Source organism: Lissotriton helveticus, chromosome 8 (genome assembly GCF_964261635.1).
Source record: "Lissotriton helveticus chromosome 8, aLisHel1.1, whole genome shotgun sequence".
In the NCBI taxonomy this organism is placed as follows: Eukaryota; Metazoa; Chordata; class Amphibia; order Caudata; family Salamandridae; genus Lissotriton; species Lissotriton helveticus.
Window position 1 is genome coordinate 1,714,861,556 of NC_136069.1, and position 22,916 is coordinate 1,714,884,471.

The following is a 22,916-nucleotide window of genomic DNA, read 5'->3' on the forward strand; positions in this document are numbered from 1 at the left end:
TGGGCTGCTTCCTGGAAGTCAGCTCTGTCAAGGGTGCAACGATGCTGCCATACCCCTTGACAAACCTCCTGTAGTACCTCATGAGTCCTAGAAAGGCTCTCACCTCTGTCTGGGTCTTGGGGGGCTCCCAATCCAGAATGGTCTCAATCTTGGACTGTAGGGGCTAACCTGGCAGCTCCCAACCTGGTGTCCCAAGTACACCACAGAACCCTGCCCGATCTGGCACTTACCCACCCTTGATCGTGAGGCCTGCTCTCTGCAGAGCCATCAACACTTCCCGGAGGTGGCGCAGATGTTCTTCCCAAATGGCGCTGAACGCTGCAATCTCATCCAGGTAGGCAGCACTGAACTCTTCCAGTCCAGCCAACTCCTGGTTGACCAACCTCTGAAAGGTGGCAGGGGCATTCTTCATCCCTAAGGGCATAACACAGAACTGGAAATGCCCATCTACTGTGGAGAATGCTGACCTCTCTTTGGCCCCATCAGTCAAGGCGATCTGCCAGTACCCAGACATCAAATCAAACGTGCTGAGGAACCGGGCAGCCCCTAACCAATCAATGAGCTCATCAGCTCTGGGGATGGGGTGCGCCTCAGTCCTAGTCACTGAATTGAGTTCTTGGTAGTCCACACAGAACCGAAGTTCGGGTGTGGCACCAGGTGCGGCAGCCTTTGGGACAAAGCCTTTGGGACCAGGACTCAATCCCCCCTAATGCAAAGATCTTGGAGACCTCCTCCTTAATGCAAGCTCTCAGCCTGTCAGTCACCCTGTACGTTTTGTGATTAACAAGAGAACTTGTAGTGTAGTTCCTATATTCCCAATAGGCTTTGCGCATTGGAATAATATATCCTGTAGTTTAGACGTAGCACTGAAGTCGACTAGGTCTCTACTGAGTATACTAAACTTAATTGTGAGTGCCAGCTAGCTCAGAGGTCACTAGAAACTTTCTCGAATTCACAAGAAGGGATTAGTTTCTGACAACCGCATAAACATGACAACTTTGTTTCCCCAAGATAAAACGTATCTTCAGAGTCGTGGAAACAATAGATAGTTATTTCACTCAGTCAATCGTGCATGCTTCGTTTCACCAGAGTTGCAGAGAAATAGAGAGACGGGCGTTTTCAATAAAAGTATTTATTGACCAGTTTTCTTTCTCATGCAGAGGAAATGAACTGCTACAATCGAAATACTGGATGCAAAGTACAGTGCGTACAGTACGAAGAATATTATAAAATAATACTGTAAAAGCAGGGTATGGTTTCTAAGCCATAAAATAGATAAAATACATACAATATTAAATAATTACTAAAAGTACTCAACTGGTGCTTCTAAAATACGCCTACACCAGTGTACCTAACCTAGGTCTAGTAAAAGGGAAGAAGTAAGTGAGGTGTAGCTTAAGTTTAGTATTCTTTGCCAAGAATCTAATCCAAGAATTCTCTAAGGGTCTAATCAGCTCCGTACCTTGGTTTTAGAATGAAGGAGGTCTGGTATCTCTCTCTCAGGACTCGCTTTCCCAGCAACCCGCAAGGGTAGCCTGGAAACACTTGAGCTGGATTTCTCGGCTGGAGAAAACACATTGTCTATCAGTGCGTCAGCTGGAGGGTCGGTTTCCTCCCGCGCTTGCTGCTGCAGGGCGCGTAAGGCAAGTAGATAGTCGATCTGCTCCAAACCACTGTGTCTTTGCCTAGGCAAGTGTGGGCATACTTATACCTTGAAGGTGCGCCGAGTTTGTCGTAAGGTTTGACATAGTAACGTCATTAGAGACTCAATTCTCTGAAAACTCCATGCGTTCTTGTATAAATCAAAATTCAAGCAGGGGGAAGTCCCTAGCTGCTGAAGGTGGGTTTTTCCAAGAAATCGTTGTGGATTTTCTGAACTAGTGGAAGTAGCCCTGCCGTATTTGGGCTGCAAGGCTCAGTTTAAATATGGTTATGATTTCTATGCCTATGTAAGGATATGGTGAATTATACCTATATTAAGGCATGAATTGGGAAAATTGTACTATGGTCCTAAAATGATCCATAACAAACTGTCTCCAGTGTCCACGTCATGGACGCAGCAGTCAGTGACACTGGGAGTCAGGGAGAATGGATCAGAGAATTGCAGTTTTAGTTTTTGGGCATCAGGGCACCTTTCTCATCTCAACTAAGGGTCCAGGACTGATGGGACACGACTTGGGAGTACAGGACTCACTCAGGCGGGGTTCATGTGTGGATTCAAGATGGTGGAAGCCTTTGGTGTCTCTGTGGCTCTGAGCAGGAGGCCTTCAGTCTACCTTTAGTGTCACTCTGGTAGTCCTGGGTGCAGGTGACACGGCTGTGGATTAACAGCAGGGCTGGCCTCTGAGGGCTCAAGGCAGGCTCCAGGTAGCAAACCAGTCCTTCGAGGTACAGCGAGGCAGTTTGGCAGAGTATGCAGCAGGTCACAGCAGCAGGCAGTCCTCTGAGGGCTCAAGGCAGCCCCAGGCAGCAAAGCAGTCCTTCCAGGTGCAGCGAGGCAGTCTTGCAGAGTATGCAGCAGGTCACAGCAGCAGGCAGTTCTCTGAGAGTCCTTCTAGATACAGCGAGGCAGTCTGCAGAGCATGCAGCAGGTCACAGCAGCAGGCAGTCCTCTGAGAGTCCTTCTAGGTACAGCGAGGCAGTCTAGCAGAGCTTGCAGCAGGTCACAGCTGCAGGCAGTCCTCTGAGGGTCCTTCCAGGTGCAGCGAGGCAGTCTTGCAGAGTATGCAGCAGGTCACAGCAGCAGGCAGTCCTCTGAGAGAGAAGAGTGGGGCTGAGGGCCCTAATTTTTATACCTGGTTCCCTTCCTCTGGAAGGTGGTTGAAGCTTTTAGAGAGTTGTTTAGAAGTGCATTGAACTTTCTGACTCCCCTGCCCTGGGTCCAAGAGGTTGCAATGACAATGTGGAGGTGATAAGTCATTTGTGTGACGGTTCAGCACAGCCTGTTCATCTGCAAGTGGGGCTGTCCTAAAGAGAGGAGTCTGTCCATAGAGAGGAGCATGTCCATTAGAGGGGTCTGACCACACAGAAAAATCTGTCCATAGAGAGGAGTCTGTCCGTAGAGAGGAGTCTGTCGATAGAGAGGGGTTGGCCCATAGGGAGGTGTCTATCTATAGAAAGGGGTCTGTCCATCGAGAAGCGTCTGTCCATAGAGAGGAGTCTGTCCATAGAGAGGGGTCTGTCCATAGAGAAGAGTCTGTCCATAGAGAGGAGTCTGTCCATAGAGAGGAGTCTGTCCATAGAGAGTAGTCTGTCCATAGAGAGGAGTCTGTCCGTAGAGAGGAGTCTGTCGATAGAGAAGGGTTGGCCCATAGGGAGGTGTCTATCTATAGAAAGGGGTCTGTCCATCGAGAAGCGTCTGTTCTTAGATGGGAGTGTGTTTACAAACAGAAGTCTGTCCATAGAGCGGAGTCTGTCCATAGGGAGGTGTCTATACATAGAAAGGGGTCTGAGAGGAGAGTGTCAAAAAGAAAGTCTTTCCATAGAGAGGAGTCTGTCAATAAGAAGGAGTTTGTCCGTAGAGAGGGGTCGGTCCATGGAGAGGTGTCTGATTGTAAAGTTGTCTGTGCATAGAGAAGAGATTGCCCATAGTGAGAAGTCTGTCCAAAGAAAGGGGTCTGTTCATAGTTAGGAGTCTGTCCCTAGAAAGGAGTCCATTCCATCGAGATGGGTCTATTCTATAGAGAGGAGTCTGTCCATAGAGAGGAGTCTGTCCTCTCAATGGACAGACTCCTCTCCGGACAGACTCCTCTCTATAGAATAGACTCCTCTCTACGAACAGACTCATATTTATGAACAGACTCCTCTCTATGGACAGACTCCTTTCTATGGACAGACTGCTCTCTATGGACAGACTCCTCTCTATGGACAGACTCCTCTCTATGGACAGACTCCTTTCTTTGGACAGACTCCTCTCTATGGACAAAGTCCTCTGTATGAACAGACTCTGCTCTATGGACATACTTCTCGCTATGGACAGACTCTTTTCTATGGATAGACCCCTCTCTAAGGGCAGCCTCCTCTCTACCGACAGAGTCCTCAGTCTTTCGATAGAAAGTGGTTCGTCCATAGACAGGAGTCTGTCCATAGAGATGAGTCTCAACATAGAAAGGGGTTTGTCCGTTGGGAGAAGTCTGTCCATAAAGAGGGTCTGTCTATAGTTGGGAGTCTGTTCGTAGTGCGGAGTCTGTCTGTAGAGGATATTTTATACAGTGATATAAGTGACAACAATATTTGTTCCTGATATTTTTGTACTCACCATTTTAAGTGTAGGATATCTTTGACATCGATATTTATGTCTCAATATTTTATATTTCAATATTCAATATTTTTGTATCACGATATTTCCAGAGGCGATATTTGGTCAGCGATAGAACACGAGCATGTTGCTTGTATTGGATGGACGCGGCATATATCACTAACAGATATTTGTTAGCTCTTAGGAGACACCTGTGCATGCAGGGGGGGTGGGATACTGTGCAAACTTTCACCGATCGAGAACGATATCTGCCCGCGGTCACATCCTACGCCATTTCACAGCTCCTTTGAAATGAAATACCAGTATTTGTAAAGCACACAGCTACCTCCGAAGGGGTGTCCCGGTGCTGGGGGATGTCCCGAAGATTAAGCAAGCTATTGCCCAGAGTCACATAGCGCTGGCCTGACCTGCGGCCGGTACCCGGGAATCGAACTGTGAAACCCGTGGTCTGGAGTCAGGAACCCTGGCCTCTGTGCCACACCTCTTCCTTGGAGAGCAAGAGGTCCTACAGAGGCACTACTAGTTCATGCTACCGTCACCGGGCATCCACCAATGACACCCCCCACGTGAGCCACTGCTCCCTGTATCTGCAGCACAGCGCCACCACTGTCCTCCCGCCAACACTGCATCCGCAGCACAGCGCTACCACTGTCCTCCTGCCAACACTGCATCCGTAGCACAGCGCCACCACTGTCCTCCTGCCAACACTGCATCCACAGCACAGCGCCACCACTGCCCTCCTGCCAGCACTGCATCCACAGCACAGCGCCACCAGTGTCCTCCTGCCCCCTGCATCCGCAGCACAGCGCCACCACTGTCCTCCTGCCAACACTGCATCCACAGCGCAGCGCCACCACTGCCCTCCTGCCAGCACTGCATCCACAGCACAGCGCCACCACTGCCCTCCTGCCAACACTGCATCCACAGCACAGCGCTACCACTGTCCTCCTGCCAACACTGCATCCACAGCACAGCGCTACCACTGTCCTCCTGCCAACACTGCATCTGCAGCACAGCGCCACCACTGTCCTCCCGCCAACACTGCATCCGCAGCACAGCGCCACCACTGTCCTCCCGCCAGCACTGCATCCGCAGCACAGCGCTACCACTGTCCTCCTGCCAACACTGCATCCACAGCACAGCGCTACCACTGTCCTCCTGCCAACACTGCATCTGCAGCACAGCGCCACCACTGTCCTCCTGCCAACACTGCATCTGCAGCACAGCGCCACCACTGTCCTCCCGCCAACACTGCATCCACAGCACAGCGCCACCACTGCCCTCCTGCCAACACTGCATCCACAGCACAGCGCTACCACTGTCCTCCCGCCAACACTGCATCCATAGCACAGCGCTACCACTGTCCTCCCGCCAGCACTGCATCTGCAGCACAGCGCCACCACTGTCCTCCTGCCAACACTGCATCTGCAGCACAGCGCCACCACTGTCCTCCCGCCAACACTGCATCCACAGCACAGCGCCACCACTGTCCTCCCGCCAGCACTGCATCCGCAGCACAGCGCTACCACTGTCCTCCTGCCAACACTGCATCCGCAGCACAGCGCCACCACTGTCCTCTTGCCAGCACTGCATCCGCAGTCTCTCTCAGCACCCTGTCGCACAGCTGCCCTAGATCTGCAGGCGGCCCCCCTGAACACTACAACTTATGCTGTCTGCCAACCCCCCTACTTCCACAGCACACTGTTGTGGCCCCTCGTCACTGCCGAGGAGCTGATGCTTCTGTTCTGTAAGAGCATCGCAGTCTCCCCCAGCACCCTGTGAGCACAGCTGCCCTACACCTGTGGTGCCCCCTCACACTACAACCTCTGCTGTCTGCCTCCATTACTGCTGAGGAGCTGATGCTTCTGTTCTGTAAGAGCATCGCAGTCTCCCCCAGCACCCTGTGAGCACAGCTGCCCCACATCTGTGGTGCCCCCTCACACTACAACCTCTGCTGTCTGCCTCCATTACTGCTGAGGAGCTGATGCTTCTTTTATGTCGGAGAGCATCACAGAGCCCGTAGGAGGGACAGACGGATGAGCACAAGAGCACCCACCCGTCGGGGGAAGCGCTGGGAGTCAGGCGCGCAACACCCATTGGACTCACCGGGCTTCAGCCCCCCCCCGTCGTGTGTGACAGCCCGTTATGAGACAGATCCCGGGCACACACACAGCCACACCCAAACGTTTCACAGGTCTTTAAAAGACCATTTGAATGCAAATTAGGCCTTGCTGTTGTTTCACCCCTTGTTGGAGGCCCTGCAGCTCCACTCTGCCTACTGATCAAAGGTTCAGCCCCCCCCCGAAATGTTTTCTTATTCCCCCCCCCCCGAAATTTGGGTCTAGTTGCGCCTCTGCTGGGAATAATTCCGTGTTCACACTCCTCTGCCTTTTCAGCCCCTCCCACGGCTGCAGGGCCATTGAATGCATGCAGCGTTGAAATGAATGGCTGCAGGTTACCCAAATGACTCGTACACGTGCATTAACCGACTGAGCTACCTCCCATGGTTTCCGTCCTGAATGCTGCACTTGGATCTCAGCAGCAGGCAGGGAACAGTTTGCACCCGCACTTCCTGCAAGTGTCACCGGGGCCCACGAGCCAGGGTCGCACTTACATTCTGAGGAGCACTGCACAAGGAGGAGGGGTCATATTTTACATGTCAAATGAACCTGCTGAAAGCTCTGACGGGGTTATATGCGTCTAGGCACTTAAAAGAACAACTTCCTCCTGTTATGACCTCTCCCCCTCGAGCCTCCGGCCTCACTCGCTTGTATTTAACTGTAGCGAGATATCAGGAACCGGGCCAATGATACGTCTTCCATCACAAGCCTCCACTCGGTAGAACAAACCTCGCTCGCATCTTCGGTAGGGACATTAAAGCGAAGTACGAGAGGGTCTGTCTCAAATGTAGCGCCTTGAAGCGCTGAACAGCTGGTAGTGAAGAGAGGCAGGAACCATGACCTAAATAGATGGAGGCAGCAAACCCACTATCATGGGTAACATTTGAAGAGAGAATTTGTTGTTTCTCAAAACTGATCAGATCTTTCTTTATAATCTGAACCTTTTGTCTCTGGAGATAAGTTCGCCCTTTGCTGAATGAATCACAAACCTAGAAATTGAATTATCCGAGTCAGACTCAAAGACTTAGGCCTGATTTAAATGTTGGTGATGAGCATTCTCTGTTGTGACGAGGTGTTCTCACCGCCGACATTACGGCTGAACGCTGAATTATAAAGCGGGTCGACCATAGCTTGACCGCGGTGGAGACGTGTCTGTCTCCTCTGTGGACAGACAGCTCGGGCAGGCATGCACATTAAAAAGACAAATACTGTGTTTATTACCAAATATCAACGTCTCAAGTGACGTGTACAAGCATCAAGACAGGAATGAGAAACAATATCCGTGACAGGAACTTTGGTGAAAAATGTTACATTCCAACAAAACAACATTTCATAGTAATTCCATAACAGTCCCGAGGTCGGGTGATTGTATGAAAACAGAACCCACCTGCGGTGAAGAGCAATGACCCTCGACCTCAAATCCGCTACTTTGGGTCAGAAGTTTATCAGCACAGCCGAGCTACGGAAAGCACCACTATAGGGTCAGACCTAGTGGAGATCAATGAATACTTACCCAGGAGCTAACATTACGAGTTAAACATTGACAATGAGGAGTGCTTCTGTAATCTAATTACATATATAAAGAGGGATTACTCACCCATCCTGGCAAATTCACACTTGTGCTGTGTATCCCTTATCTTATGTCCGCCCTCCAAAATATGAACACCTGAAAAGTACCCAATATGTGATGTTGGTCTATTTCTCAATATACTATTTTATTTTCTGAATAAACACCTCGTCCCACAGGGACCTCTGATGAAAACATCTCTCTGTGTGCATCACACCCCGTATAAATATACTAATGGCTGCAATACCTGCTAAAGTTGTGAATTCACCATTCACACCGCAGCAGAGGGTCTCCAGCATAAAAAGTGTATTAATATATTTATGTCCATTCAGCTCCGCCTCTGCTCGTCTGAGGTCTCCCCCCATGAGATTCCTATATAAACAGGCCGTGGTCGGATGTGTGAGGTGGGATGTGTCACTAGAGGGGAGTAAGTCAAGGACGGGAAGGAAATGAAGATAAACTGAAGTTGTGACGCCCCTGTCTGTGCTCTGCTTTACTCCTCTCCGTGTCTCTTCTCTCCTGCAGGTTGGAGTGCTGCTCCCTCACCGGTTCATGCTGCGGAGACCTCGCCTCTGTCCTGGAATCAAACTCATCTCTCACAGAGCTCGACCTGAGCTGGAATGAGCTGCGAGACGCTGGAGTGAAGAAGTTGTGTGAAGGCCTCAAACATCCAAACTGCAAACTACAGACACTGAGGTACAGAGCTGAGCAGTTCATATCACGTCATTGATTTCTAAATATACATCGTAGGTGGGGCTCACACATATATTTAAAAATGTATTTAAATGTTTACATGATTGCCTCTTTTCTGTTAATGTCGTGATAAAGGTTCCCATTGATAACATTTGTGAATTAAGTCAGGTTTGTGAAGTGGGGGTACCCGAGCCCCAACTCCATGGTCATGAAAGAAGCCCCTGTCATGGTGCAGAGGGGAACTTTTAAAGCCGGTTTCTCAGGTATTTGGGCTCAAATGGAATAGTTCTTAACCAGAGGGCAGGTCTTTTCCTTCCAGTGATGGTGCCTACCCCACCAGTCTCCCTGCTGTTACCAGACCGGCTGCTGGATACGAGGCAGAGGAATGTCAGTGAGACACGGGGGGCTCCGAGGCCCTCTTCACATTCTGAAGGAGGGAGCTGTAAGATGAAAGGTAGAGTAGGCAGCAGAGAGGGGCAACAGTAAGATGAAAGGTAGAGCAGGCTACAAAGAAGGCAGCGGTAAGATGAAAGGCAGAGCAGGCTGCAGAGAGGGGGAACTGTAAGATGAAAGGTAGAGCAAGCTACAAAGAAGGCAGCTGTAAGATGAAAGGTAGAGCAGGCTGCAGAGAGAGCCAGCTGTAAGGTGAAAGGTAGAGCAGGCTGCAGAGAGGGTCAGCTGTAAGATGAAAGGTAGAGCAGGCTGCAGAGAGGGGGAACTGTACGATGAAAGGTAGAGCAAGCTACAAAGAAGGCAGCTGTAAGATGAAAGGTAGAGCAGGCTGCAGAGAGGGCCAGCTGTAAGGTGAAAGGTAGAGCAGGCTGCAGAGAGGGTCAGCTATAAGATGAAAGGTAGAGCAGGCTGCAGAGAGCGGTAGCTGAAAGATGAAAGGTAGAACAGGCTGCAGAGAGGGGCAGCTGTAAAATGAAAGGAGGAGCAGACTGCAGAGAGGGGCAGCTGTAAAATGAAAGGAGGAGCAGAATGCAGAGAGGGGCAGCTGTAAAATGAAAGGTAGAGCAGGCTGTTAGATGAAAGGTAGAGCAGGCTGCAGAGAGGGACAGCTGTAAAATGAAAGGAGGAGCAGACTGCAGAGAGGGGGCAGCTGTAAGAGTAAAACTAGTGCAGGCTACAAAGAGGATCATCTGTGAGATGAAAGGCAGAGCTGGCTGCAGAAATCGGCAGCTGTGGTTCACTCTGTGCCAAGACAGCACAGCTGCTGAGGTTCACGGTGTGCTTGGACAGCACAGCTGCTGAGGTTCAGGCTGTGCTTAGACAGCAGAGCTGCTGAGGTTCACGCTGTGCTTAGACAGCAGAGATGCTGAGGTTCACAGTGTGCTTAAACAGCAGAGCTGCTGAGGTTCACGGTGTGCTTAGACAGCAGCACTGCTGAGGTTCACGGTGTGCTTAGACAGCAGAGCTGCTGAGGTTCACGCTGTGCTTAGACAGCAGAGATGCTGAGGTTCATGGTGTGCTTAGACAGCAGCACTGCTGAGGTTCATGGTGTGCTTAGACAGCAGAGCTGCTGAGGTTTACAGTGTGCTTAGACAGCAGAGCTGCTGAGGTTCACAGTGTGCGTAGACAGCAGAGCTGCTGAGGTTCATGGTGTGCTTACAGAGCAGAGCTGCTGAGGTTCACGGTGTGCTTAGACAGTAGAACTACTGAGGTTCTTGGTCTGCTTAGACAGCAGAGCTGCTGAGGTTCACTCTTTGCTTAGACAGTAGAGCTACTGAGGTTCTTGGTGTGTGTAGACAGTAGAGCTGCTGAGGTTCACGGTGTGCTCAGACAGTAGAGCTGCTGAGGTTCACTCTGTGCTTAGACAGCAGAGCTGCTGAGGTTCACGGTGTGCTTAGACAGCAGTGCTGCTGAGGTTCACTCTTTGCTTAGACAGCAGAGCTGCTGAGGTTCACGGTGTGCTTAGACAGTAGAGCTGCTGAGGTTCACTCTGTGCTTAGACAGCAGAGCTGCTGAGGTTCACGGTGTGCTTAGACAGCAGAGCTGCTGAGGTTCATGGTGTGCTTAGACAGCAGAGCTGCTGAGGTTCTTGGTGTGTGTAGACAGCAGAGCTGCTGAGGTTCACAGTGTGCGTAGACAGTAGAGCTGCTGAGGTTCATGGTGTGTGTAGACAGTAGAGCTGCTGAGGTTCATGGTGTGTGTAGACAGCAGAGCTCCTGAGGTTCACAGTGTGCTTAGAGAGCAGAGCTGCTGAGGTTCACAGTGTGCTCAAACAGCAGAGCTGCTGAGGTTCACTGTGTGCTTAGAGAGTAGCGCTGCTGAGGTTCACTCTGTGCTTAGACAGTAGAGCTGCTGAGGTTCACAGTGTGCTTAGACAGCAGAGCTGCTGAGGTTCACAGTGTGCTTAGACTGCAGAGCTGCTGAGGTTCACAGTGTGCTTAGAGAGCAGAGCTGCTGTGGTTCACTCTGTGCTTAGACAGTAGAGCTGCTGAGGTTCACAGTGTGCTTAGACAGCAGAGCTGCTGAGGTTTATGGTGTGTGCTTAGACAGCAGAGCTGCTGAGGTTCACAGTGTGCTTAGACAGCAGAGCTGCTGAGGTTTATGGTGTGTGCTTAGACAGCAGAGCTGCTGAGGTTCACAGTGTGCTTAGACAGCAGAGCTGCTGAGGTTTATGGTGTGTGCTTAGACAGCAGAGCTGCTGAGGTTCACAGTGTGCTTAGACAGCAGAGCTGCTGAGGTTCACTTTGTGCTTAGACAGCAGAGCTGCTGAGGTTCATGGTGTGCTTAGACAGCAGAGCTGCTGAGGTTCATGGTGTGCTTAGACAGCAGAGCTACTGAGGTTCACGGTGTGCTTAGACAGCAGAGCTGCTGAGGTTCACAGTGTGCTCAAACAGCAGAGCTGCTGAGGTTCACTGTGTGCTTAGAGAGTAGCGCTGCTGAGGTTCATGGTGTGCTTAGAGAGCAGAGCTGCTGAGGTTCACAGTGTGCTCAAACAGCAGAGCTGCTGAGGTTCACTGTGTGCTTAGAGAGTAGCGCTGCTGAGGTTCATGGTGTGCTTAGACTGCAGAGCTGCTGAGGTTCACAGTGTGCTTAGAGAGCAGAGCTGCTGAGGTTCATGGTGTGCTTAGACTGCAGAGCTGCTGAGGTTCACAGTGTGCTTAGACAGCAGAGCTGCTGAGGTTTATGGTGTGTGCTTAGACAGCAGAGCTGCTGAGGTTCACAGTGTGCTTAGACAGCAGAGCTGCTGAGGTTCACTTTGTGCTTAGACAGCAGAGCTGCTGAGGTTCATGGTGTGCTTAGACAGCAGAGCTGCTGAGGTTCATGGTGTGCTTAGACAGCAGAGCTACTGAGGTTCACGGTGTGCTTAGACAGCAGAGCTGCTGAGGTTCACAGTGTGCGTAGACAGTAGAGCTGCTGAGGTTCATGGTGTGTGTAGACAGTAGAGCTACTGAGGTTCTTGGTGTGTGTAGACAGTAGAGCTGCTGAGGTTCATGGTGTGCTTAGACAGCAAAGCTGCTGAGGTTCATGGTGTGCTTAGACAGCAGAGGTGCTGAGGTTCATGGTGTGCTTAGACAGCAAAGCTGCTGAGGTTCACTCTGTGCTTAGACAGCAGAGCTGCTGAGGTTCATAGTGTGCTTAGACAGCAGAGCTGCTGAGGTTCATAGTGTGCTTAGACAGCAGAGCTGCTGAGGTTCATGGTGTGCTTAGACAGCAGAGCTGCTGAGGTTCATGGTGTGCTTAGACTGCAGAGCTGCTGAGGTTCACAGTGTGCTTAGACAGCAGAGCTGCTGAGGTTCACAGTGTGCTTAGACAGCAGAGCTGCTGAGGTTTATGGTGTGTGCTTAGACAGCAGCGCTGCTGAGATTAGCACATAGGACAGGAGGCATCTTTGTATATTCTCTCGTTAGCTGACCTATTATCACTCAATGTAATTCCTTGAAAGAGGAAGAAGCACCCCAGCCAATGCTTCTCTTCACCTGGAGGCGACAAAGATAAACACAGAAGAAGGACCACTCAACCACGTCCTGGTTCGGCGTCATATCATGCTTGGAGTTTAATGTATCAGGACTAGACTCGGACCTCATCAAAAATAGGAATAACTGGAATTATTTGCCCTCCCATGCAAGGCTTAAAAGAAAATGAAAAGGCACAGGCAGGGTCGATAGGTCTGGCCTCGGATGGTATTGCAATGGTAATTTTCTTTTGCCATAATTTGACATTACATTTATTTATTTTTTTAAATCATTCGGAGATGTAACTATTTTACTAATGACGTTTTTTAAATAGCAGGCATTTATTTTGGGAAACAAGAGTTCACACCGCAACCGTTACAACGCATGCCTCTACCCTGCATGCCGTTGCACCAAAAAAGTTGTATAGCAGTGGGGAGAAGGTGTTAGATTTAACTCCAACACCTTCCCTACTGTTGCACACACTGGAGTTGGAATAGAAATTAATCTATTCCAACTTCCGTGATTCCCTGACAGCAAGTCGCAGTAAGGTTTGGCGTTGCAACGGCATGAGGTGTAATGGCATGCGTTGTAACGTCAAATAACCATTTAATTTCTGTCATGAATTTCAATATTATTGGTGAATGAGACAAGATTACATCACCATCTAACCAAGCACTCCCAGAAAAATCAGCTGCAATGTCATTTAACACTTTTTATCTTGAAAATAAATCATCATCTAACTGGGCAACCAGGGCCCAGGAAAAAATAAATAACCAGTCTTTAAGATTAATATGAAAATAAAGAACACATTTTAAATCCGGTTTGTCACTGAAGATCAGGGAACTATTTTTAGGCGGAGGTGGACAATGTGCACAGGCCTTTGAGTGCCCCTGCTGTAGGCTGTGGAGGGCGGAAGCAAAGCGTGAACTACGTTTTAACAGACCAATGGGTGATGATTTCTTATCAGAAGCCCGTTATAACAAGCCGTGTATTAATAGACAGGTCACTGCAACGACTGCTAAAGTTGTGACTTTACCATTTACACCACAGCAAAGGGCCAGCATAAAACATATATTAATATATTTATGTCCATTCAGCTCCACCTCTGCTCGTCTGAGAACCCCCCCATGAGATTCCTATATAAACAGGGCGTGGTCGGATGTGTGAGGTGGGGATGTGTCTCTAGAGGGGAGTAAGTCAAGGACGGGAAGGAAATGAAGATAAAACTGAAGTTGTGACGCCCCTGTCTGTGCTCTGCTTTACTCCTCTCCGTGCCTCTTCTTTCCTGCAGGTTGTGGCGCTGCTCCCTCACCGGTTCATGCTGCGAAGACCTCGCCTCTGCCCTGGAAACAAACTCATCTCTCACAGAGCTCGACCTGGGCGGCGATAAACTGGGAGACACTGGAGTGAAGAAGTTGTGTGAAGGCCTAAAACATCCAAACTGCAAACTACAGACACTGAGGTACAGAGCTGTGCAGTTCTTATCACGTCATTGATTTCTAAATATACATCGTGGGTGGGGCTCGCACTTATATTTTAAAAATGCCTTGAAATGTTTACATGATTGCCTCTTTTCTGTTAATGTTGTGAGAAAAGCTCCCATTAATAACATTTGTGAACTAAGTCAGGTTTGTGACGTGGGGGTACCCAAACCCCAAAGATGGTGCCGAGGGGCACTTTTTAAAGTCTGTTTCTCGGGTATTTGGGATAAAATGAAAGAGGCCTTAACCAGAGGGCAGGTCTGTTCCTTCCAGTGAGGGCGCCTACCCACCAGTCTCCCTGCTGTTAACAGACCTGCTGCTGGATACGAGGCCAAGGAATTGCAGCTATAAGATAAAAGGCAGAGCAGGCTGCACAATGGGGCAACTGTAAGATGAAAGGTAGAGTGGGCTACAGAGAGGGGCTAGTGTAAGATGAAAAGTAGAGCAGGCTACAGAGAAGGCAGCTGTAAGATGAAATGTAGAGCAGGCTGCTGTGAAGGGCAGCTGTAAGATAAAATGCAGAGCAGGCTACCGGGAGGGACAACTGTAAGATGAAAGGTAGAGCAGTCTACAACAAAGGCAGCTTTAAGATGAAATGTAGAGCAGGCTGCTGTGAAGGGCAGCTGTAAGATGAAAGGTAGAGCAGACTACAAAGAAGGCAGCTGTAAGATGAAAGAAGAAACAGACTGCGGAGAGGGCAGTTGTAAGATGAAAGGTAGAGCAGGCTACAACAAAGGCAGCTGTAAGATGAAATGTAGAGCAGGCTGCTGTGAAGGGCAGCTGTAAGATGAAAGGTAGAGCAGACTACAAAGAAGGCGGCTGTAAGATGAAAGAAGAAACAGACTGCAGAGAGCAACAGCTTTAAAATGAAAGGTAGAGCGGGCTGCAGAGAGGTGGAGCTGTACAATGAAAGGAGGAGCAGACTGCAGAGAGGTGCAGCTGTAAAATGAAAGGTAGAGCGGGCTGAAGAGAGGGGAAACTGTGAGATGAAAGGTAGAGCAGGCTACAGAGAAGGTAACTGTAAGATGAAAGGTAGAGCAGGCTACAGAGAAGGTAACTGTAAGATGAAAGGTAGAGCAGGCTGCATGCAGGGGCAGCTGTAAAATGAAGAGTAGAGCAGGCTGCAGAGAGAGGCAGCTATAAGATGAATGGTAGAACAGGCTGCGGAGAGGATTATCTGTGAGATGAAAGACGTAGCAGGCTGTAGAAAGTGGTTCACAGTATGCCTAGCCAGCAGAGCTGGTGAGGTTCACGGTGTGCTTAGACAGCAGAGCTGCTGAGGTTCATGGTGTGCTTAGACAGCAGAGCTGCTGAGTTTCATGGTGTGCTTAGACAGCAGAGCTGCTGAGGTTCATAGTGTGCTTCGACAGCAGAGCTGCTGAGTTTCATGGTGTGCTTAGACAGCAGAGCTGCTGAGATTCATGGTGAGCTTAGACTCCAGAGCTGCTGAGGTTCACTCTGTGCTCAGAGAGCAGAGCTGCTGAGGTTCATGGTGTGCTAAGACAGAAGAGATGCTGAGGTTCATGGTGTGCTTAGACAGCGGAGCTGCTGAGGTTCACTCTGTGCTTAGACAGCAGAGCTGCTGAGGTTCATGGTGTGCTTAGACAGCAGAGCTGCTGAGGTTCAAGGTGTGCTTAGACATCAGTGCTGCTGAGGTTCACTCTGTGCTTAGACAGCAGAGCTGCTGAGGTTCACTCTGTGATTAGCCTGCAGAGCTGCTGAGGTTCATGGTCTGCATGGACAGCACAGCTGCTGAGGTTCACGCTGTGATTAGCCTGCAGAGCTGCTGAGGTTCATGGTATGCTTAGACAGCAGAGCTGCTGAGGTCCATTGGGTGCTTAGACTGCAGAGCTGCTGAGGTTCACTCTGTGCTTAGACAGCAGAGCTGCTGAGGTTCACTCTGTGCTTAGACAGCAGAGCTGCTGAGGTTTACGGTGCGCTTAGAGTGTAGAGCTGCTGAGGTTCACAGTGTGCTTAGACAGCAGAGCTGCTGAGGTTCACTCTGTGCTTAGACAGCAGAGCTGCTGAGGTTTACGGTGTGCTCAGACAGCAGAGCTGCTGAGGTTCATGGTGTGCTTAGACAGCAGAGCTGCTGAGGTTCATGGTGTGCTTAGACGGAAGAGCTGCTGAGGTTCATGGTGTGCTTAGACAGCAGAGCTCCTGAGGTTTACTGTGTGCTAAGACTGCAGAGATGCTGAGGTTCACAGTGTGCTTAGCCAGCAGAGCTGCTGAGATTCATGGAATGCTTTGTCAGCAGAGCTGCTGAGGTTCATGGTGTGCTTAGACAGCAGAGCTGCTGAGGTTCACGGTCTGCTTAGACAGCAGAGCTGCTGAGGTTCACGGTCTGCTTAGACAGCAGAGCTGCTGAGGTTCATGGTGTGCTTAGACAGTAGAGCTGCTGAGGTTCATGGTGTGCTTAGACAGCAGAGCTGCTGAGGTTCACGGTGTGCTTGGACAGCAGAGCTGCTGAGGTTCATGGTGTGCTTAGACAGTAGAGCTGCTGAGGTTCATGGTGTGCTTAGACAGTAGAGCTGCTGAGGTTCATGGTGTGCTTAGACAGCAGAGCTGCTGAGGTTCACTCTGTGCTTAGACAGCAGAGCTGCTGAGGTTCACAGTGTGCTTAGACAGCAGAGCTGCTGAGGTTCACGGTGAGCTTAGACAGCAGAGCTACTGATGTTCACTCTGTGCTTAGACAGCAGAGCTGCTGAGGTTCACAGTGTGCTCAGACAGCAGAGCTGCTGAGGTTCATGGTGTGTGCTTAGACAGCAGAGCTGCTGAGGTTCACGGTGTGCTTAGACAGCAGAGCTGCTGAGGTTCACGGTGTGCTTAGACAGCAGAGCTGCTGAGGTTCACTGTGTGCTTAGACAGCAGAGCTGCTGAGGTTCACGGTGTGCGTAGACAGCAGAGCTGCTGAGGTTCACTGTGTGATTAGACAGCAGAGCTGCTGAGGTTCACTGTGTGCTTAGACAGCAGAGCTGCTGAGGTTCACAGTGTGCTTAGACAGCAGAGCTGCTGAGGTTCACTCTGTGCTTAGACAGCAGAGCTGCTGAGGTTCACTCTGTGCTTAGACAGCAGAGTTGCTGAGGTTTACGGTATGCTTAGACAGCAGCGCTGCTGAGGTTCACGGTGTGCTTAGACAGCAGAGCTGCTGAGGTTCATGGTGTGCTTAGACAGCAGAGCTGCTGAGGTTCACAGTGTGCTCAGACAGCAGAGCTGCTGATGTTTACTCTGTGCTTAGACAGCAGAGCTGCTGAGGTTCACGATGTGCGTAGACAGCAGAGCTGCTGAGGTTCACTCTGTGCTTAGACAGCAGAGCTGCTGAGGTTCACTCTGTGCTTAGACAGCAGAGCTGCTGAGGTTCATAGTGTGCTTAGACTGCAGAGCTGCTGAGGTTCACAGTGTGCTTAGACAGCAGAGCTGCTGAGGTTCACAGTGTGCTTAGACAGCAGAGATGCTGAGGTTCATGGTGTGTGCTTAGACAGCAGAGCTGCTGAGGTTCACGGTGTGCTTAGACAGCAGAGCTGCTGAGGTTCATGGTGTGTGCTTAGACAGCAGAGCTGCTGAGGTTCACGGTGTGCTTAGACTGCAGCGCTGCTGAGGTTCATAGTGTGCTTAGACAGCAGCGCTGCTGAGATTAGCACATAGGACAGGAGGCATCTTTGTAAATTCTCTCGTTAGCTGACCTATTATCACTCAATGTAATTCCTTTAAAGATGAAGAAGCACCCCTGCCAATGCTTCTCTTCACCTGGAGGCGACAAAGATAAACACAGAAGAAGGACCACTCAACCACGTCCTGGCACGGCATCATATCATGCTTGGAGTTTAATGTATCAGGACTAGACTCGGACCTCATCAAAAATAGGAATAATTGGAATTATTTGCCCTCCCATGCAAGGCTTAAAAGAAAATGAAAAGGCACAAGCAGGGTCGATAGGTCTGGCCTCGGATGGTATTGCAATAGTAATTTTCTTTTGCCATAATTTGACATTACATTTATATATTTTTTAAATCATTCAGAGATGTAGCTGTTTTACTAATGATGTTTTTTTAAATAGCAGGCATTTATTTTGGGAAACAGAGTTCACACCGCAACCGTTACAACGCATGCCTCTACCCTGCATGCCGTTGCACCAAAAAAGTTGTATAGCAGTGGGGAGAAGGTGTTAGATTTAACTCCAACACCTTCCCTACTGTTGCACACACTGGAGTTGGAATAGAAAATTAATCTATTCCAACTTCCGTGATTCCCTGACAGCAAGTCGCAGTAAGGTTTGGCGTTGTAACGGCATGAGGTGTGATGGCATGCGTTGTATCGTCAAATAACCATTTAATTTATGTCATGAATTTCAATATTATTGGTGAATGAGACAAGATTACATCACCATCTAACCAAGCACTCCAAGAAAAATCAGCTGCAATGTCATTTAACACTTTTTATCTTGAAAATAAATCATCATCTAACTGGGCAACCAGGGTCCAGGAAAAAAGAAATAACCAGTCTTTAAAATCAATATTAAAATAAAGAACACATTTTAAATCCGGTTTGTCACTGAAGATCAGGGAACTATTTTTAGGCGGAGGTGGACAATGTGCACAGGCCTTTGAGTACCCTGCTGTCTGCTGCGGAGGGCGGAAGCAAAGCGTGAACTACGTTTTAACAGACCAATGGGTGATGATTTCTTATCAGAAGCCCGTTATAACAAGCCGTGTATTAATAGACAGGTCACTGCAACGACTGCTAAAGTTGTGACTTTACCATTTACACCACAGCAGCGTGTCCAGCATAAAACATATATTAATATATTTATGTCCATTCAGCTCCGCCTCTGCTAGTCTGAGAACCCCCCCATGAGGTTCCTATATAAACAGGGCGTGTTGGATGTGTGAGGTGGGATGTGTCTCTAGAGGGGAGTAAGTCAAGGACGGGAAGGAAATGAAGATAAAACTGAAGTTGTGACGCCCCTGTCTGTGCTCTGCTTTACTCCTCTCCATGTCTCTTCTCTCCTGCAGGTTGAGGGGCTGCTCCCTCACTGATTCATGCTGCGGAGACCTCGCCTCTGTCCTGGAAACAAACTCATCTCTCACAGAGCTCGACCTGGGCTGCAATAAAGAGCTGCGAGACGCTGGAGTGAAGGAGTTGTGTGAAGGCCTCAAACATCCAAACTGCAAACTACAGACACTGAGGTACAGAGCTGAGCAGTTCTTATCACGTCATTGATTTCTAAATATACATCGTAGGTGGGGCTCAGACATATATTTTAGAAATGCCTTGAAATGTTTACATGATTGTCTCTTTTCTGTTAATGTTGTGAGAAAAGCTCCCATTAATAACATTTGTGAACTAAGTCAGGTTTGTGAAGTGGGGGTACCCAAACCCCAAAGAAGCCCCTGTCATGGTGCCGAGGGGCACTTTTTAAAGTCTGTTTCTCGGGTATTTGGGATAAAATGAAAGAGGTCTTAACCAGAGGGCAGGTCTGTTCCTTCCAGTGAGGGCGCCTACCCACCAGTCTCCCTGCTGTTAACAGACCTGCTGCTGGATACGAGGCCAAGGAATTGCAGCTATAAGATAAAAGGCAGAGCAGGCTGCACAATGGGGCAACTGTAAGATGGAAGGTAGAGTGGGCTACAGAGAGGGGCTAGTGTAAGATGAAAAGTAGAGCAGGCTACAGAGAAGGCAGCTGTAAGATGAAATGTAGAGCAGGCTGCTGTGAAGGGCAGCTGTAAGATGAAATGCAGAGCAGGCTACCGGGAGGGACAACTGTAAGATGAAAGGTAGAGCAGTCTACAACAAAGGCAGCTGTAAGATGAAATGTAGAGCAGGCTGCTGTGAAGGGCAGCTGTAAAAAGAAAGGTAGAGCAGACTACAAAGAAGGCAGCTGTAAGATGGAAGAAGAAACAGACTGCGGAGAGGGCAGTTGTAAGATGAAAGGTAGAGCAGGCTACAACAAAGGCAGCTGTAAGATGAAATGTAGAGCGGGCTACAGAGAAGGTAACTGTAAGATGAAAGGTAGAGCAGGCTGCATACAGGGGCAGCTGTAAAATGAAGAGTAGAGCATGCTGCAGAGAGGGGCAGCTGTACAATGAAAGGAGGAGCAGTCTGCAGAGAGGGGAAGTGGTAAGATGAAAGGTAGAGCAGGCTGCAGAGAGCGGCAGCTGTAAAATGAAGAGTAGAGCGGACTGCACAGAGGGGCAGCTATAAGATGAATGGTAGAACAGGATGCGGAGAGGATTATCTGTGAGATGAAAGACGTAGCCGGCTGCAGAACGTGGTTCACAGTATGCCTAGCCAGCAGAGCTGCTGAGGTTCATGGTGTGCTTAGACAGCAGAGCTGCTGAGATTCATGGTTGCTTAGAGCGCAGAGCTGCTGAGGTTCACTCTGTGCTTAGACAGCAGAGCTACTGAGGTTCATGGTGTGCTTAGACTGCAGAGCTGCTGAAGTTCACAGTGTGCTTAGACAGCAGAGCTGCTGAGGTTCATGGTGTGCTTAGACAGCAGAGCTGCTGAGGTTCAGCTGTGCTTAGACAGCAGAGCTGCTGAGGTTCATGGTGTGCTTAGACAGCAGAGCTGCTGAGGTTATGGTGTGCTTGGACAGCAGAGCTGCTGAGGTTCACAGTGTGCTTAGACAGCAGAGCTGCTGAGGTTCACAGTGTACTTAGACAGCAGAGCTGCTGAGGTTCATGGTGTGCTTAGACTGCAGAGCTGCTGAGGTTCACTCTGTGCTTAGACAGCAGAGCTGCTGAGGTTCATGGTGTGTTTGGACAGAAGAGCTGCTGAGGTTCATGGTGTGCTTAGACAGAAGAGCTGCTGAGGTTCACAGTGTACTTAGACAGCAGAGCTGCTGAGGTTCATGGTGTGCTTAGACTGCAGAGCTGCTGAGGTTCACTCTGTGCTTAGACAGCAGAGCTGCTGAGGTTCATGGTGTGTTTGGACAGAAGAGCTGCTGAGGTTCATGGTGTGCTTAGACAGCAGAGCTGCTGAGATTCATGGTGTGCTTAGACAGCAGAGCTGCTGAGATTCAATCTGTACTTAGACAGCAGAGCTGCTGAGGTTCATTGTGTGCTTAGACAGCAGAGCTGCTGAGGTTCACTCTCTGCTTAGACAGCAGAGCTGCTGAGGTTCATGGTGTGCTTAGACAGCAGAGCTGCTGAGGTTCACTGTGTGCTTAGACAGCAGAGCTGCTGAGGTTCATGGTGTGCTTAGACAGCAGAGCTGCTGAGGTCCATGGGGTGCTTAGACAGCAGAGCTGCTGAGGTTCATGGTGTGCTTAGACAGCAGAGCTGCTGAGGTTCACAGTGTGCTTAGACAGCAGAGCTGCAGAGGTTCACTGTATGCTTAGACATCAGAGCTGCTGAGGTTCACTCTGTGCTTAGACTGCAGAGCTGCTGAGGTTTACGGTGTGCTTAGAGTGTAGAGCTGCTGAGGTTCACAGTGTGCTTAGACAGCAGAGCTGCTGAGGTTCATGGTGTGCTTAGACAGCAGAGCTGCTGAGGTTCACGGTGTGCTTAGAGTGTAGAGCTGCTGAGGTTCCTGGTGTGCTCAGACAGCAGAGCTGCTGAGGTTCATGGTGTGCTTAGACAGCAGAGCTGCTGAGGTTCATGGTGTGCTTAGGCAGCAGAGCTGCTGAGGTTCACGGTGTGCTTAGACAGTAGAGCTGCTGAGGTTCATGGTGTGCTTAGACAACAGTGCTGCTGAGGTTCACTCTGTGCTTAGACAGCAGAACTCCTGAGGTTCATGGTGTGCTTAGCCAGGAGAGATGCTGAGATTCATGGTGTGCTTAGACAGCAGAGCTGCTGAGGTTCACTCTGTGCTTAGACAGCAGTGCTGCTGAGGTTCACTCTGTGCTTAGGCTGCAGAGCTGCTGAGGTTCACTCTGTGCTTAGACAGCAGAGCTGCTGAGGTTCACTCTGTGCTTAGACAGCAGAGCTGCTGAGGTTCATGGTGTGCTTAGACAGCAGAGCTGCTGAGGTTCACGGTGTGCTTAGACAGCAGAGCTGCTGAGGTTCACGGTGTGCTTAGACAGCAGAGCTGCTGAGGTTCATAGTGTGCTTAGACAGCAGCGCTGCTGAGATTAGCACATAGGACAGGAGGCATCTTTGTATATTCTCTCGTTAGCTGACCTATTATCACTCAATGTAATTCCTTTAAAGAGGAAGAAGCACCCCTGCCAATGCTTCTCTTCACCTGGAGGCGACAAAGATAAACACAGAAGAAGGACCACTCAACCACGTCCTGGCACGGCGTCATATCACGCTTGGAGTTTAATGTATCAGGACTAGACTCGGACCTCATCAAAAATAGGAATAATTGAAATTATTTGCCCTCCCATGCAAGGCTTAAAAGAAAATGAAAAGGCACAGGGAGGGTCAATAGGTCTGGCCTCGGATTGCAATAGTAATTTTCTTTTGCCATAATTTGGCATTGCATTTATTTATTTTTTAAAACCTTCAGAGATGTAGCTGTTTTACTAATGATGTTTTTTAAATAGCAGGCATTTATTTTGGGAAACAGAGTTCACACCGCAACCGTTACAACGCATGCATTTACCCCGCATTCTATTGCAATGAAAAAGTTGTGAAGCAGTGGGGAGAAGGTGTTAGATTTAACTCCAACACCTTCCCTACTGTTGCACACACTGGAGGTGGAATAGAAAATTAATCTATTCCAACTTCCGTGCTCCCCCGACAGCAAGTCGCAGTAAGGTTTGGCGTTGTAACGGCTTGCGGAGTAACGTCACATAACCATTTAATTTATGTCATGAATTTCAATATTATTGGTGAATGAGACAAGATTACATCGCCATCTCATCTCTTCAGTCTCTGTCGGGGGGGGCTCCGAGGCCCTCTTCATTCTCTGAGGGGGCTCGGTGGCCCTCTTCCTTCTCTGCGAGGG

The 22,916-nt window shown here is 49.5% G+C and overlaps 1 protein-coding gene across 1 annotated transcript in view; it reads left to right on the forward strand.

The window, feature by feature from the left end:
* The window catches only part of LOC144774146 (NACHT, LRR and PYD domains-containing protein 12-like), a 669,012-nt gene that overhangs the window by 616,752 nt on the left and 29,344 nt on the right, over positions 1 to 22,916 (forward strand). Inside the window, exons 8-10 of the mRNA XM_078659165.1 lie at positions 8,471 to 8,641; positions 13,835 to 14,005; positions 19,037 to 19,210. Coding sequence (XP_078515291.1) covers positions 8,471 to 8,641; positions 13,835 to 14,005; positions 19,037 to 19,210 — 516 coding nt within the window. The remainder of the gene's footprint in view (positions 1 to 8,470; positions 8,642 to 13,834; positions 14,006 to 19,036; positions 19,211 to 22,916) is intronic.